This window comes from Aythya ferina, assembly GCF_964211825.1.
Source record: "Aythya ferina genome assembly, chromosome: Z".
In the NCBI taxonomy this organism is placed as follows: domain Eukaryota; kingdom Metazoa; phylum Chordata; class Aves; order Anseriformes; family Anatidae; genus Aythya; species Aythya ferina.
The window spans coordinates 37,420,213-37,436,729 of NC_140299.1; the positions used below are offsets into that span (position 1 = coordinate 37,420,213).

Here is a 16,517-nt window from a genome sequence, read left to right on the forward strand (position 1 = left end):
TACACTGTCCTTGAGACTGTAAATGCTGTTATTTCAGCAATTAAATGAGAACAGTCTTGAAACAAGAGCTTCCTTTACTGTACAAGGAAGTTTTGGAGACAGACAACATTGGTAACCTAACATACACGTGCACATACAAACGCTTACTACTGCCAAAATTTGTACCAATCTGAATGCTGGTTTGAAGTAGTCCTGGAATATTTTGTCATTCCCCACTTGAAGATTACTAAAAATCAGGAACTTCCAGATGTTTTTACACATCCGGATTTTGTAAAGGTGCATCTCAGCTTGTGAGATGTGCCAATGCCTATATGTTACTTTAACTACTAAGAAAGAATTCCTGGTTGTCCTTACAAGACACCGAACCAGGAAAAGGGGGAGAGGGGAGGTCAAGCAATCAAAAAGTATCGGAAACTTAATTACTTCAATGCTTCATTCTGAAGACTTCATTCTGAAGAGCTCTACTGAGATTATAGTTCATGAAAAGCATCGGGATCACCCTAACCCCCCTGCTTACTTCCAAATACTTGTCCCCACTCTCACAAAAGCCCTGCGCCGGGGCACTGGGTGCAGGAGCAGTTGTTGGCATTGTAATTTGGGGCAATGCAGAACGCAGCTGAGTCTGGATGCAGCTTCTCCAATACCCTGCGGCCACCTCTGAAGAAGGGAAGAGGAGTCCCTGCCGCTACTTGAACGCTACGTGCAGGGCATAGCAAGGTGTTTGCATATAACAGTCCGTTAGCAATTATAACTGTAAACTTACCTAAAAGTCAAGTACATGCAGAAAGCTTTCTCAGAAGCCTGATGAAAGCCCTCCTAAGCACTAGTTTACACTAAGTGCAAACATACTAACCGTCTCTAAATGGCACACACATGCTTGCACCACACGCAGCAGCTCTCTAACTCTTCTCCAGAGCCCTGATGTCGCCTCGGCTGATATAAATGCTCACACACAAGCTTCCTGTGCTTCCTAATACCTGATCCCGTGGATCCTGACAGGCGGTGTTGCTGGAACAGCTCGCACACGAAGTCTTGGACTACCAACACTTCAGGAAAACAAAAAGAGTGGCAACTTTATCGGTCCCTGCATACGTGGTTGTTGCTTTTTTTTTTTTTTTTTTTTTTTTTTAATTTTGTCTTCCTCCCCCTCTGAATCACAGCTGAATCACGGCACTGAACATGAACAACTGCCTCGAAAAACGCATTTCGCTGCACAGCAGAGAGGCCAACTCGCCTCCATCTGCCCCGGTCCCACCCCGGTAAGGCTCGGACCCGAGCAGCCCTCGGGTGGCCTCTGCTGGAGCACGGCCGGACCCGACACGAGGGCGAGCGAGAAAGTTTTCCGAAACCCAACCCGAGGCAGCCCCCCTGCTGCCCAACAAACCCCCCCGGGGCGAGCCGGGGGCGAGCCGGGGGGAGCCGCCCCGCGGCGGGCAGCGGGCACGGTGCCGGCAGCCGCGGTCCGGCCCCTTTGTCCCGCAGCTCCTCGCCCTCCCAGCGGCCCGGCAGCGCGCACCTGCCCGCCGGGGCTACTCGCCTGCTCGCGGAGGTCGCCCCGGTGCAGCGGCAGAGGGCGGGCAGCCCCTGGCCTCACGCCTCCTCCCGTCCCGTCCCGTCCCGTCCCGGTGCCGGTGCCGTGCCCCGCCGAGGAGCGCGGGTCCCGCTGCGCTGCGCTGCCGCCCCGCCGGGCGATTTCCTGCCGGGGCTCGGGGCGGGCTCCGCGGCTCCCACCCCGCCGCAGGTGCCGGCCTCGCCCCCAGGTGGGGCGGAGGAGCCGGGCCGGGCCGGGCCTGCGTACGGGGAGGGGACGGAGAACGGGGGGGAGGGAGGGTGCGAAGCGCAGCCCCACCTGCAGCCGCCGCCCCTTCCCTTCCCTTCGCTTCCCTTCCCTTCCCTTCTCTTCTCTTCTCTTCTCTTCCCTCCCCGGCCCGGCGGCGAACAGGAAATACCGGCCCCGGCTCCGCTCCGCGCCGCTGAGTCACGGCGGGGCCGCCCCGGCCCCCCCCGGCCCCGCAGCTCCCCCGGCCTCGCAGGGCGCCGTGAGGAGGCGCCGTGAGGCCGGGCCGCCACGCGTGGCTCGGGGCGCGCTGCTCGCCCTTTGTCCCCGGGGAGCCTCGGCGCTGTCCTGCAGCGGGGAGGAGGAAGGCAAGCCCCGGCTGGATGCCTGGGAGTCGTGTTTCTGCGCCATCGTGCAGCGCGAATGCCACACTGAGTGCCTTATCTGCCCGCCCAGCCCCTCTGAAGTCAGGCCGTGTTCCCCCCCAGGCTCAGATCTGAGGAGCAAAACCTGCTCCCAGCTCCTCTGGCTGCCCTTTCTCAAGGGCAGATGGCATTTCTAGGTGCTCAATATCCCAGATTCCCAAAGCATTCTCAGTTCCGAACTAGTTTCTTCCTCGTAAAGCAGGTGAGCAGCATGCTTGTGCAGCATGCCTCATACAGAAACTGAGATAAAGAAGGCAAACAGTGCTCTTCGCGAAGGCGCTGGACTTTGGAAGCAGGCCCTGCGAGCAGAAAGAGCCCAGTTTAGTGACAGCAAACACCAGGCCGTGTTCAAATGTTGTTTCAAAGAGTCCTGCTCGTAGCTACAGTTAATAATTAACATGCATGTGCGTGCTGTTGTCTTTCAACTGTTTCAGTCTAAATGCCCTAAACGGGAAAAAAAAAAAAAAAGAAAAAGGGACTTCAGTAACTTGATGCTTTCTGTCAGCTACAGAGAGGATCTGGGGTCAGTAAGTAATACAGCGTTGTGTTCAAGCAACCCGAATCGAGGCTTAAGGAGTGGAAACTTAGTCTGACATCCAGGTATGTGTCAGATTATTTGTTTTACTCTGTGCTCGGTGTCTACTTCCTTAATGAATGTTTAAAGACTTCATTTGTTAGTTCTATAAATGTTTTCTCTTTTTGAAGCCACTTTTCTTACAGTGGGTTTATGATACTTAGTTAATGGCTCTGAAATGTTCTGAGGAGGAGTAATATTATTGACGTACTTAATATATTCCTTTTTTTTTCTTTTCTTTTTTTTTTTTTTTTGGTAGGACAGTAGAGAACACCAGCAGCTTGTACAAGAATATATATCTGGAAAGTAACAGCATTTACAAAATACTGATCATGTAACATAACTACCATGACACAATTTTTAAAAATTCAGCAAGTTGGAGAGGGCAGCGACAACACTATATGGCCTGTTTTAAACATGTATTGTTTCCTCATCTAAACTGCGTCTGTCATTCCTTAAGCTGAACTCCAAAAAAAGGTTTGTAATTAATAACTGTTTGAAAAACTGTAGTTGTGCATAGCTCTGTTTATTCTTCCCCAAAGAAAACAGTCTCCAATGCCTGTCTCCTTTGGTAGAGGTCATGAATCTTGCCTTTGTTTTATGATGGCCAAGAGTACAGTTTACATAAAAGACAATTTGGGATAGAGGGGGACATAACTCTGGACAACTTTTTCTTATCTTTAAACAGGAGTTAAATAAAAAGCCTCAAAAGCAACATGGGCTGGAACATCTGCTTGATTGGTTACACTTGTAAGTAGTGGTGTGCAGCGTGAAATTAAAATATCATCCCCTAAGGTGCCACAACGTGATGCCGCTTGACTCTGGTCTCTTCGCTGCCCTGCCAGCAACATCAGCCAATGTGCACAGTTAATCTCTTCCTGATAGCCTTTTCTTCTGCTCCTCCCATGCTTCCTTTTTTATTTTGAATGTTCTTCCAGGTATTTTGGCAAGCTTCTGCCTTCCTTCCAAGGATTCATTCCTGCAAGACTCCCACACGTTCCAGGACTGGTTAGCACAATCACAGAGTTCAACCATTAACCAGAACCCAAAAGTAATCAAACACTCCCTGCAATTCCCCTACCCTTATTCAGCTATCAGCTCTTTGAGACAGGTCAATAAATCCCATGTACTGAAGCTGCTAAAGGACTTAGGGAATTTTAAGGAAACAAGACAGGCTGATTTTGTCACATGGAACAACCTTGCAAGGAAGAGATACCATTGCTTAAGAATTACCACAAGCAGAAAGGAAAATGAACCAAAGAACACCGGACAAGCGCTTCAGCACGTAACTCCTGCTGAACACATGTAGCATTTCATGACTGCCACAGATGGGGAGCAGTTGCTGTAAATTTAGCTGAACTACATGTATCTACCAAGATTTCCAGAGAAATCCTTGGCACACAGGAAACAATTTTAGCAAGGTTAGAAATGTTGAGACTTTGGAGCTGAAGGACAGAAGCAGACAAAAACAATCACGGACTGCAGAAAGGACAATTAGCTATTGGTGAAAATTCAGATGTACCTTAACATGGAACAACACTCCTCACTTTCTCTGAGTATCAAGCATGGTTTCAGATGTCAATATTTGTCTTTCAAAAGCACTCTGTGCTTTCCTTCACCGAAGACAGAGCAACTGTCTTGTGGGGAAAAAGCCACCAGTAATACACCAATTCTTACTGGTATTAACCATTCATAGTGAGTATCAGAGGATTTTCCTTCAGCTATTTTGAGAGGAGTGAAGCAGCAAGCAATTGACATGATGCCTTTCATGTTTGTAACTGTGGAGCAATCTGCTAATACAAGTAAGTTGAGGAAGTGAAAAATAGTACAGAAGCCCTACTTGTCTTGGGGCAATATGCAGTCTGACACCAGGATCAGAACTCCTCCTGTGCACAAGCATGGTGACTGACGGAGTCCTCATCCTTACTTAAAATCTCATGCAAGTATTAGAGCACAAATGAATCATGTCTTACAATTCATTTTTTATATGGGGATAAAAAAAAAAAGCCCTCATTCTAACAAGCTGATGCTATTCATCTTCCCTAGTTGGATTAAATCCAACTGTTACTCAGCTAGCTAAAACCAGGAAATTGTTTGCATAAATAGCAGTAGCATTGTGGATGAAAGGGAAGGCACTTCAAACATGAAGGTTGGAGTGCTCTTTAAAAAGCCACCCTGGCTGGCCAAATTCTGAACAGAATCTTTGCCTTAAGTGTTTTAACAAACACAAATAATCCAGCACAATATGCCCATCCGCGATCTTTATCATCATAGTGGGAAATCAAACTTTACACAATGGATTCTACATACTCGACGTGCAATTGTATTTTGATGTGAACAATTGTACAAGATGAAAAGGCATAGAGAATGAACCCCAAAATGTGAATCAGATGCATGTTTATGAATCAATTACATGCAAATTACGTGAAATAATTTTTGGAATAGCCAATAGGAAAAAATAATTTCACAAGTTATGTATGATCAAGCGAAGAAAGAAGCAAGAAGAAGTATCCTAGATTCTAATATCAGATAATTAACATCTATCCAGGTGTATCTAAGTAACTTTCTTAGTTACTAGGAGACTGATTGGAATACTATTGTTTTCCATGTGCTGTAAATTATTTTTACCATTCTAATTCAAAACAGCAAAAAGATGTTCTGTTTTTAGCTTTCATTTGAGGGGGGAAAAAAAAGAAGTCTCTTTCATTCTTATATCACTTGCTACTCATTTTATTTACCTCATCCAGTGGAGTATATACAGATAATAGTGACCATGTCAAATTTTGATTGAAAATGTGTAACAGTTTGCACAATTAACATGATCACAGTTTTCACACTTAATCACGATCTGGTTCCAAGGAAATGGTATTCTCTAATTAACAGTGGGAAGTAGCTAGTAACAACATATATTTTAATTGTAAGTACAGGACAATGATGCTATCTAGCTATTGTTCTTCTGTAGCAGAATGAATCACACCTGTAATAATTCCAGCTTGTCATGATTCTCTGGCTAACTAATCAGAAGTGTCAGAGGAACCACGAAGAAAAGTAATTTGCACTGAACATCTTTTCACGCAATAAGAAAAATGTGTTAACAATATGGTATAAGTTATCTCAAGAATGAGACAACAACTTTGTGCTCCCATTTCATAGGCAATTCAAGAACAGATACCTTAATCAGATACCTTAATACAGATACCTTAAAGGAGGCTGTAGAGAGGTGATGGTTGGCCTGTTCTCCCACGTGCCTGGTGACAGGATAAGGGGGAATGGGCTAAAGTTGCGCCAGGGGAGTTTTAGGTTAGATGTTAGGAAGAACTTCTTTACCGAAAGGGTTGTTAGACACTGGAACAGGCTGCCCAGGGAAGTGGTGGAGTCACCATCCCTGGAAGTCTTTAAAAGACGTTTAGGTGTTGAACTTAGCAATATGGTTTAGTGGGGACTGCTAGCATTAGGTCAGAGGTTGGACTCGATGATCTTGAGGTCTCTTCCAACATAGAAATTCTGTGATTCTGTGAACAATCAGTAGCAATAATACTGATACTCCATACAACAGTGCAAGCGTTAGTGTTCTTGTGGTTCAACGTTTTTAAAGCTTTTTGGTGTAAAATCTGGGGTGTAATAATTTATTTCATTATCTCTTTTTTCAAAAACATAACTGAAAACCAAAAGGGAAATGTTTCTGTGTGAACATGGTATGAAGGGAAGTCTCACATAATGGTTAAAAAAGATAATCCAAGCCCACTCACCTAAGAAATGCAGTGGTGCAATTTTTGCTATCATGAGAGGATCTCCATTTACCTTAACTAAAAAACAGGCAATAAATTACATCTTTTTACTCTGTGGAGAGTAAAAACAGGAAGAGAATTTCACAGTAAGAGAATAAAGTATTTGCAGAAAGATTGCTGCACAGCTTAAACATTACACGCCAGCCTTTTTGAATTCATATGATGCTTACAACCATGCAGACCTGTTGGTAGTTTTAAGTTTAGCTCAGAAAAATATCCCAACGTAAAAGAAATAAGAATTTGGAGAAAAGAGCAAGTTCTGCAATACTGAGAAAAAACTACATCCATCACACAAAACGAAAAGTTTTGCCACAGTCACGTACTTTATGACACATTCAATTTGACTCCTACGCCTTATTTACCTGCAGTAACATTAAAATCCTATCAGTAGCTGCAACTTTTACTGCAAGGCATCAAAGTACCACAGCTTACATTATTGTAATTCAGAGGCATTTCTTGGTTTTGGGCTAATGTCTCAACAAAAAAGTTTGACATTCATGCGCTTGGCAGAACTCACCCAGCAGGCCAGTCCATGCAAAACTAGAAAGTAAGAAATGCAGTCACAGGAAGGGAGACCTCAACCATGTGTTCAACCATGGGCATAGATTCAAGCAGTGACACAGAAACCCAAGGGCTGAGCACTTGAGAAAAATGTATTATTTTCATATTGCTGCACAACATGGTGACGTCAAGAAAAACAGTAAGCTCGGGTACTCAGGAAACAGGGGAGGGCTTGTGCTTCAAGTCTTTGAAGTTCCATGAGGTAGAATATCATCAAGTATCTTCTTTTCCAGAATATATTAAGCAGGACAAATCCAATTTAGTTTTTAATGCTGTTGAAAACTCTTTTGATAGTAGTTCATGAAGGGATACTCTATCATGAGAATACACCCAATTCCGTCCAGTCCAGTCATAGCGCTTGGGCCCACTAGAAAGCAAAACACATGGTGTAAGTACAGATTGAAATTTATGGGGAGCTGCTGGAAGCACGTATTTATATGTAACCCAGAAAGTGCCCAGGACAAGGAAAGAGAGTAGAGAAGGATTTGTGTGGGAAAGCGGAGCAGCAAAGGCCAGACCTTCCTGAGCCATCTAACAGATGCATCTGAAAGGTGACAAGATGTCTCAGTTCTGACAAGCAGATACACGCTCCTTTCCTTCTTGCTTTTGGCACTCATCTCCCCATTTTCATGCCTTACCCCCCTTCTTCCCTCACCCACATAATCTTCTTGCACACAACTACTACAAAGCATATTTGTGTGAGGCTGAATTCATGCTGTTGATTAGCTGATACAGCAGAGTTACGTGAAGATATTCTAAATGCAGCAGAACACATACCACCAATCTCACTTTCTTTTTGAATGCAATAAACGAATTTACCATCTGAAAGCACATCTATTGCCATGTGGGAGATTTACATGAAAATTCTGTTTTCCTCTGTGCTATCGTATAGTTTTGAGCTTGATTCTTCAGCCTTACATTAAACATCAGGAAATAACTTGAACACTTGGGTTGCATTACAGACCTTTGTATCCACCTAATTCTCCACATCTGAAACAGGAGCAATGACTGAAAGGTGCTCACTACTGTTAACATCAGCTACAGAAGCTAAGAAAAGAGAAAGGAATGAAATGTTCAGCAGGGATAAACAGGGATAAACATCACTCTTATCCTTGAACTTAAACTGATAGGACAAAATGCCTTGGAACTCAGATGACTGCATACAAGGTCTGCCAAGAAGACAGACTACATATACATGAGGACAATCTGCAGATTCTCTACAAACATAAACACTAACCTGAACCTCAAATACCCTGAATTGTTCACCATATTTAAATGACGAACTTTCAGACCACTAACCAAACTACGAGAAGTCACAGATGCAAACAGAAATAAGAGTGACTTCCACTGACGTCTCACTTGCTGTATGTGAACTGGGAACTATTCTCCAATGCTCCAGTCACTTTGCCATGCATTTCTCACTTGTCTTTGCAGATCAAGTATATGTTTATACTGCCCTACAGCCAGAGAGCAACAGAATGGGACACAGCCATTCATGAAAACCAGGCTAAGACAAACCATTCAATCAACAAAGGCAAAAAAAATAAATTGGTCATCTGAACTATTTTTAAATGTTACTTAGGAAGTATCAGTGATAAGGTTGACATATGAAATACCTCCACAGTTCTCTGACTCTTCAAAATTCTGTAGAAATATGATTTTTTCATTTACATTTAGCATTTAAGGATCTTTTGAGCACTAATAAATGCCTTCAAAGGCTAAGTATTAATTTATCTCTCAAGGGAAGTCTGCATACATTCTCCATTCACTGCACAAATTTCACTGTACATTCACTGTACAAATTTCGCAAATATAGTATCAACTGCAAAGTGATCACTAAGAGTAACACTTGCTTCTTTCCCCTCCTAGTACATTGCACTTTAGCAGTATGTCACTCCAGATCATACAGTATTTGCTGGAGTTGCAACATGTATTTTCAGAGGTTAGGAAATAAGTGAACGTGTGATCGTATTTCAGGAAACACTACTGTTTACTATATTACCAGTTAAGCAAGCACAAAATGGAATGCTTGTTGGTGAGTCATTTTTCACAACAGATGCCGAAAAACATCATCGGAGAATTTTCAAGTTTCTTGCATATATTTTTATTCACCACTTCAACACATAATCATTCACAGAATTCCCTATTCTGGTGTTTGTGTATCTTCACTCACAGAACTCTCTGAATTTTGGTTTTCAGAAATGGTTGAAAACTTCGTGTGGGACCTAAAAAACCCTCCTGTCCTCTTAAGCAGAATCCAGATTCAGGAACTGTTTGTTGCAGAATATATGAAATGAATGAATGACACACAGCCTGCATTTGTCTGAATGATAAGCTTACTAGACCAGTGCCTTAAAAAGTCACATACCTGTTAAATAAATTATTTTTAACAAAAAGCGATTCTGGGACTGGGGAGGAGGCTAGTAGTAGAGAAAAAATGACTAATAAAATGTGCACCAATCAGTACTTAATTACCCTAAAGTGAAGTTAAAATTTTATTTAGGTATTTTTTTTATCTATTAAAATTGATCCTCTTGAAATCTTAAATTCCCTTGAACTTCTTTTTTTTTTTTTCTTTTTTCTTTTTTTTTGTTTCCATGCAAACCCTAATATGACATTCTATTACTGCAAAACCATTCCCGGTTTTGCAATTACTACATTCTTTATGAGCAACCTTCAAGAAGTATGCCTGCGTAATTACTGGGTGTGCTCATATTTTCCAGCTAGCTGGTTCCTTCACCAGTAACAGTGACTTGACTCCCTCAGTTCTCTCCTTGGGACAGTGGCAGGGGACACATTCTTTTGAAGGGGGAATCAGCCTCAATATTTCCCTTATTATCTGGCTGCCCCTACAGGTGAAACCAACCAGAAAGCCTACAATGGATCAAAACACAGCATTAGAGAAGGCAGAGGGCACACCCAGCCAAGGCTTCCATGAAGTGCAGGAGCTTGACAAAAACAACTAGTGGGTGAGCACATAAACATATAAAGCAGGAAATCCCACAAGCTTGAAGGGGAAGGAGCCACCCTGTTTAAATACAAAGAGTAGTTTAGATTATAACATCATCATTTCTTTTTCCAACAGAAGTTTTTGTTTTCCTTTTTAATCATGGCTGTGTTTTTTTTTTTGTTTTTTTTTTTATTATTATTATATATTTTTTCTGAGTAGCCTATATTCCTGTAGATAGTGGCTTTGGACTGGAACAGAGTATGAAAATTCTGTTAAGCATTTCCTGGATTTGGGCATATCAGTATATTATGCCATGCCACACAGCTCAGTAACAAAATCTTACTGAACATTTAGATTAAATCATGCTTTGAGTATATACTGGAGAAAAGGGCTATTTATGGCACTACATAATCCATGCAATGTTAAAAAAAAAAAAAAAAAAAAAAGTACATTTCTACTCAGTCTTCAGATGTTACGTACCTTACACATAACTTACCTAGTGGGTGAGGACAGCCAAATCTGCCGGTTTGGTGTTTGTTTATTGATTACATATGTTCCCATGTCTCCACCTAATTTAACTGTTAAAACTCCACTCTTAAATCACAAAGAAAATAGTAAAAAATTTAAGTTTGTATCCTGTTACTTGACAAGAGTTACATGATCTGCAGTTTGTAAACAGAAACTTACACATCTGTATCACATTCCCAACTATTTTCCAAACAGTAACAGCTTGGAAGAATGATTGTTATGAATCAACAGCGAGTGACAATACCTCAGACAACCTGCACATCTTTGTGCCTGACCTAGACTTCAAAACTTCTGGTTAGTTTGATTTAGTATTTGCTCCATTCACAACAGCACTACTTAAATAATACTCTTGAGCTTTGTCCTGTCATCTTGAAGCTCATAGTTTATTTTGCAGTGACTAAAACATCACTCAAACCCAACTTTTTCTACCCATGCACTGGTGTGGTTCCAAATCAAGAAGATTATCTGTTGAGACTACGTTCCTGATCCATCCGCTTTTACCTAACTTTTCTTCAAGTAACTGTAACAGTTTCCAAGTGAATAAACACAACTCTTTCTCCAATAATTCTGATGAAGTGCCTAGATCCTGAATCATACCTAAAAAATGTTCCACTTCTAAACTCCAGGTCTGTTTTGTTTTAGTTATGCCAGCTTCAGACCATTATCCTAGTAAGCATTTCTGTTCTCTATCTTACTCACATTTCTTAGTGACAACATGATTCATATTTCTCTGACATTTTCACAAGTGTGTTCTGAAAAGCAGCTGACAAAAATGTTTCTGTCCTAAGGAGCATAAAAGAGTAACAACATTTGGACCTGAGTTAACCTACAGATGATCTGAATTTATGCTGGTTAAAAATGGCATCCCTGCAGAACACAGTTTTATGATTCAGTTAATAGCCATATTTAATCTATAGTTCCTCAAATATATCACACCTTATAGCACAACAAAGCTTCTTTGGTGCGTCCATATTTTTCACACCTTAGAATATATTACCACAGCTACTGTCACTGCTAAGGCTATTACCTATGTAAAAACACTTAATCGTGGGAAAAAAAACATTTTCATTTGTGACTACCTACAAATTTACTTTGTAGCCCATCCAGCAGCTTAGAGCCCCCTTCTCTTACAAAGTAATTCCATGTTACTAATTTCTGACATATCTTGAGGTTCATCAGCAATGAAATAATACTCGCGAGGTTTGACTTTTCTTTACTCCAGTCTCCACGCTCTTATTTGTGCTACTAGATTATAGATTTACAGCTGTGAGCAATAAAATATAAATAAAGACATCCCTGGTTAATACTGCTGGCAGGTTGCCCTGCTGGTTATGTTAATTCAGAATTGGTTTAGAAGGGCAAGAAGAGCCTACTTCTCTGGTTGTGATCAGTTCAATCTTTTCTATGTATCTGCAGTCTTACATCTGTAGAGATAGAGCAGAGTAAGAGCATGTTGTGATGATTAGCCCCGAATATGGATATAAAGGTGTCGGTATTCTTCTGTGTGTTCCTTAGTACCATGTTAAGTACTCAGCATTATGTTACACTGTGCTACAAAAGCACTGTAAATAAATTGGTTTCCAAAGAATTAACAAAATTTTATACCATTGCTTACATTATGTGTCAGCTGTGGCAGAGTACTATTGCTCTGTCATTGCAAATTAAGTAAAGGTTAACTTCTAGTGCTGGGTTTTTAAAACTTTTAACCCTACATTTGGCAGCACTTTTGAAATAATAGAAAAGACAACTTGAGCTGTTAGGAACTTTAAATGCAAGATACTTTGATCATATTTTAAGAAATTCTACTGCATATGTTTTTTACTATCATATGAATGTTTTAGGGCTCCTGGTAAAACGTATATATTCCTCAAAATAGATTTTTTTCTCCTTCTGAACACGAATATGTAAGCTGTGTGAAGAAATGAAGTTTATTAAGAACTCATAGGTATAAGACCTTCACCACATTCGCCACCTTGTGGCTTGCTGCAGCACTAGCCTTGCTTGTCTGGAATTACCCTCGGTAAACCTGGCACTATTCAACCCTTATCTCTCAACAGAAACTTTCAAGGCAGTATTCATCGTACAGTCTGTGCACCAAAGGCGTACACGTAAAAGTTAGGATGGATGTACAAACAACTCTTTAGAGCCCCAGAGGGAGTGCATGTCAAGCGCAAAACACTCTGCAGTGCCTGGAGATAAGATAACGGCAGAAACCAATTCATAACCTTCAGATAACAAACTTTAAAATACTAAAGAGGTTAATGACAATGTTTTTGCTAATTTTTGTCTTAAGCTCTTTAATAGTTAAACAATTCATTGCTTTTCACCAGAAAAGTAATTAGACACAATGTTATTACACATTAATTAAAGCAAGGAATAATATGTGCTAAGTGCAAGAACAGAATCTAACTAACAATATGTTACTTTTTACCTTAGCTATGAAAAATAAATAATAAACATTATGATGACAGAAAGTTACACAGGAGCAGGTCTGAAAACTACAGTTGTGTTTTTGTTTGTTTGTTTGTTTCCCCCGCCACCTCCGTATAACCAAAACCATCTGGTTCAATGTCCTGAGCATAAAAACTTAACTGAGAGAGCTAGCAAAAAGCAATCTCCAAATGGTAAGATTGGAACAGGGAACAGTAGTTATGCAAAATAATAATTAAAAAAAAATAAGCTTTATGGAAAGACCTGCGCTGCAGACAGCAGTGTAGGGAGAAATACGCTTTCCTCCTAGTCACGTATATGGTTTTAAGATACAACCCATTCCAGCAATTTTACATAAAACTAATAAACTCCTTAAAGAAACACAGTGGCCATTTCTGATCTGTCACCCTGTAAAGCAATATGAGTGGGTGACCTCTTAAAGGCTCCAACTATCAGGCTATCAGCCATGCAGTGTCTCATGCGACCAAAGCCTTCTCCCTGTGCATGCTCACTTCTCAGTTTTGCAACAACCTGTTGAGACATCCTCCGTTGCTCCTCTCCACCACAGGCTCAACCTTTATCAGAGCCAGATCAAACATAATCTGTCACGGCTGTTCAGGGCACATGCTCCCTCTCAGTACTCATGGCCATCAGTGAAACTGCTCTACCAGTAACGTGATTTACACATACTACACCACATAGGCCTGCCCTAGCATTTACCTTGAGGATTCGGGTTGCTGATGCCAGAAGTCAATGTAAATTTAGAAAGACATAGAAACTGATTTCTGATTCGACAGTGGTCTCTATCTCCTCTTAGGCTCAGTCATTATTCTATATTATGCCTTTCCCTACAGACTAAACATTTTAAATCGTCAAATCAGATAACCACATCACTTTTTACCAGAACAGTCTGTAAAAGAGGCATATTTTTAGCAGTAAAGCTGTAAAAGAAATACTTTTTAAGTTCTGTCCCTAAGGTGACTAGTTTAAAATTCTCTTTCAAAGAAAGAAATCTACAGTAATTAAAAGTGTTAACAGAATCTTTAAAACATACCCCTAAAGAGACATCGTAATCTTCTGGGGTAAAAGGCTTATCGGTTAGGTCCTCAAAGAAATCTGCTAAGGAGTCCAGTGTTTCTTCAGCCAGTTTTTCGTAAGTGGTCTCATCTAAAGAGCTACGAACAACAAAAAATCACATAATTAGGAGGGAAGACATGGAAGGCAGAATTTTCCATATAATGAAAAATACCAAGACCGTGGAGGGCACAGTAATCATGAAACAATCACATTAAACAAGCAGTCTTTTTTTTTTTTTTTTTTTTTTTAAAAGGTGATGTAGGTAGGTAACACAAGTTATAAATGGAGGTGGAATTTTAAAATTTGTGTAGTAGAGAACTCCAATTAAAGACCATGTACTTCTTTTTTTAGATATAGTGACCTCTGAGTATTAGGGAGATAGAGTTAGGTGTTAAAATAAGGCATTTTCATAAAAGAACCTTCTGTAAGAACAAAGTAAGCCATAGTTAATGTTTGAAACTCTATGGATAGACACAAGACTCTCCCATTTAGAAGCACAAGTAATTTGACTATATGGAACCAAACGTAGCTACAAGCAGAGATTTAGAAACATCAATGTCAAATGTCATGTCTACATGCAGCATTTGATTTCTCCCCTGGAATTACCAACTAGATATCATTTAAAATGCACACATGAAATAATGCTTTTACAATTAACTTCTTCTTCAGCTTCTCAAAGCACCCTTGTAGCCATTACATAAGGCTTACAACACTTACGAAACCACTTCTGTTATCCTCTTTAAGTCTAGAAATGCTATCAAATCACCTAAGTTTTTCTATCTGTAGCAGTGTCAACTTTTAAAGATTGTTTTAAAGATTCTGTTAGTATCTCTACCAACAGACAATTTGGTGAAATCACTTGTTTTGCTAAGAGATACAGCAAAACAGGAGTTACTGTGATCTATGGGGACTCGGTATATTTCACCTGATGTAGAATGTACTCTTTAAAAACATTTCTTATTAGTCAATTACCAAAACACACACCACACCACTTACATCAGGGATACCACAGAAATACCTACAGTTCCAGAGAACAGAAGGCCAGAGGATTAGGCAGGACTCACGTACTGATTCAGGATGCAATTCAGGTACCTAATGGTAAGCACCATTCTAGACATCTGCACAATATTTAACCGGGCCTCCAACTGCAGCATCATCCAGGGAGAAGTCTCTCACGGGTACCCTGTCACATCCTGCCTGTGAAAGGCATGATTTTCATGTTCCCTGACACATGTGAGATGGTGCCAGGCACCCACCTTTCGGTACAGGAGTTGTTCCCTGTGTAACCTCCCAAACTCACACAAAATGATTTTCCCTAGAACTGTACTTCTCCTGTGAATCATCGTATCAACATTATATTAATTTGATAGCTGCACCACATCTACAATTGTTTTAGAAGGCACAGGGAATATTTTCATATGAATAACATAGTCTGGGAATATTCTCAGAATAACATTTACCTTCTGTCACTCAGAGTTCCTGCGTTTCTTACACTCATAAACCGCACCGCCCTGCTCTTCAGCTCCGACACACACTGTAACTGCTGTTGAAAATAAATGTCAGTAAAAGGGAATTAAAAGTTAAAACGCGAAGATCATGAATCATGTAGTGGTCACACAAACTGAACAGATTTGAAGACTTTGCCATCCTCAAGTAAAATATTTATATTCTGTATTACAGAGCTAATACCAGAAGAATTATGCAGCTTTAGTCCCTTGGATGACTGAGTCCATCAGTAATATCCTTGTTTTCTGTTACAAGCTAGTGAGAAAAAAAAAATATATATATATATGTATATATATAGAGAGAGAGAGAGAAAGAGAGAGAGAGAGAATGGAGAGCTATTTTCTTTCGCTGTAACACAAAATTACAGAGGAGGCCCGAGCCACACTCGGGCTCCCCGGGCTCCAACCCCGCGGTGCCGGAGGAGCCCCCCCGGCTGCGGGGCAGGCCCGAGGCCGCCCCGCTCCTTCCCCGGCCCCCTCCCGGCCCCGCACTCACCGCCCGGCCGCGGACGGTGCCGGTGGCGGCGGCCGCGGCCCCGGCCCCCTCCAGCGGGGCGCCCCCGGGGCCAGCGCTCCGCCGCCGCGCCGCCGCCCGCCGAGCCACCCGCACGGCGCCGGCCGCCCCCGGCCTCCACATGCCGCCGCCGCCGCTCGCTGAGGAAGCGGCCGGGGAGGAGCCTGCACTGCACAGCCCGACCCGGCCCGGCCCGGCCCGGCCCGGCGGCAGCTAACGGGAGGCCGCGAGGCCGCTACCGCCCTCCGCCGGCGCCGCGGGGAGCAGCGCAGCGCGGCTCGGCCCCGGCGCCCCCAGGGGCTGCCCCGGCTCGGGCTGCCCCGGCCCGGCGGGGCGGTGTGGAGCTAGGGAGCGGTGTGGGAAGCGTTACTTACAATAAATAAATAAA

General features: G+C 42.2%; 2 protein-coding genes and 1 long non-coding RNA gene across 7 annotated transcripts in view; 1 reads left to right on the top strand and 2 right to left on the bottom strand.

Annotated features, from left to right (window-relative positions):
• The window catches only part of TJP2 (tight junction protein 2), a 65,722-nt gene extending 63,909 nt beyond the window's left edge, over positions 1–1,813 (bottom strand). For 2 of the 3 annotated variants that reach the window (XM_084504913.1, XM_084504916.1), the window contains exon 1: positions 1,538–1,813. The gene's annotated coding sequence lies outside the window, so the exon portion shown is untranslated. Of the gene's footprint in view, positions 1–1,516 lie in introns of all 3 variants that reach the window. The other variant, XM_084504914.1, reaches the window with a different exon arrangement.
• An 80-nt stretch (positions 1,814–1,893) lies between these two features.
• LOC311427502 lies at positions 1,894–11,446 on the top strand. Its single transcript, XR_014687387.1, has 4 exons — positions 1,894–2,404; positions 2,708–2,802; positions 3,036–3,253; positions 10,799–11,446. It is a non-coding gene; the product is annotated as an uncharacterized lncRNA (long non-coding RNA).
• On the bottom strand, positions 3,284–16,304 carry FXN (frataxin). Of its 3 annotated transcripts, XR_014687386.1 has the most exons (6): positions 16,112–16,302; positions 15,571–15,653; positions 14,088–14,208; positions 10,572–10,669; positions 4,299–7,492; positions 3,284–3,755 (listed from the first exon to the last, which is right to left on the bottom strand). XR_014687386.1 is itself a non-coding variant. In XM_084504920.1 (5 exons), the coding sequence occupies exons 1-5, from the start codon at positions 16,250–16,252 to the stop codon at positions 7,339–7,341; spliced, it is 594 nt and encodes a 197-aa protein (XP_084361046.1). In that variant the 5' UTR covers positions 16,253–16,304; the 3' UTR covers positions 3,284–7,338. The 3 variants fall into 3 exon arrangements, 2 of the variants coding, with proteins under 2 accessions (XP_084361046.1, XP_084361045.1); XM_084504920.1 differs by having other exon boundaries at positions 3,284–7,492; positions 15,571–15,650; positions 16,112–16,304; XM_084504919.1 differs by having other exon boundaries at positions 3,284–7,492.
• Between the last annotated feature and the right edge of the window lie 213 nt (positions 16,305–16,517).

Excerpts from the sequence above, each read along its gene's own strand:
- FXN (XM_084504919.1), bottom strand. The coding sequence starts at position 16,252 with ATGTGGAGGCCGGGGGCGGCCGGCGCCGTGCGGGTGGCTCGGCGGGCG. Across the intron at positions 14,209-15,570 it reads GGAACTCTGAGTGACAGAAG|CTCTTTAGATGAGACCACTT; the intron begins GTAAATGTTATT and ends TGTTGTTCGTAG. Across the intron at positions 7,493-10,571 it reads TGGCTGTCCTCACCCACTAG|TGGGCCCAAGCGCTATGACT; the intron begins GTAAGTTATGTG and ends TTTGCTTTCTAG.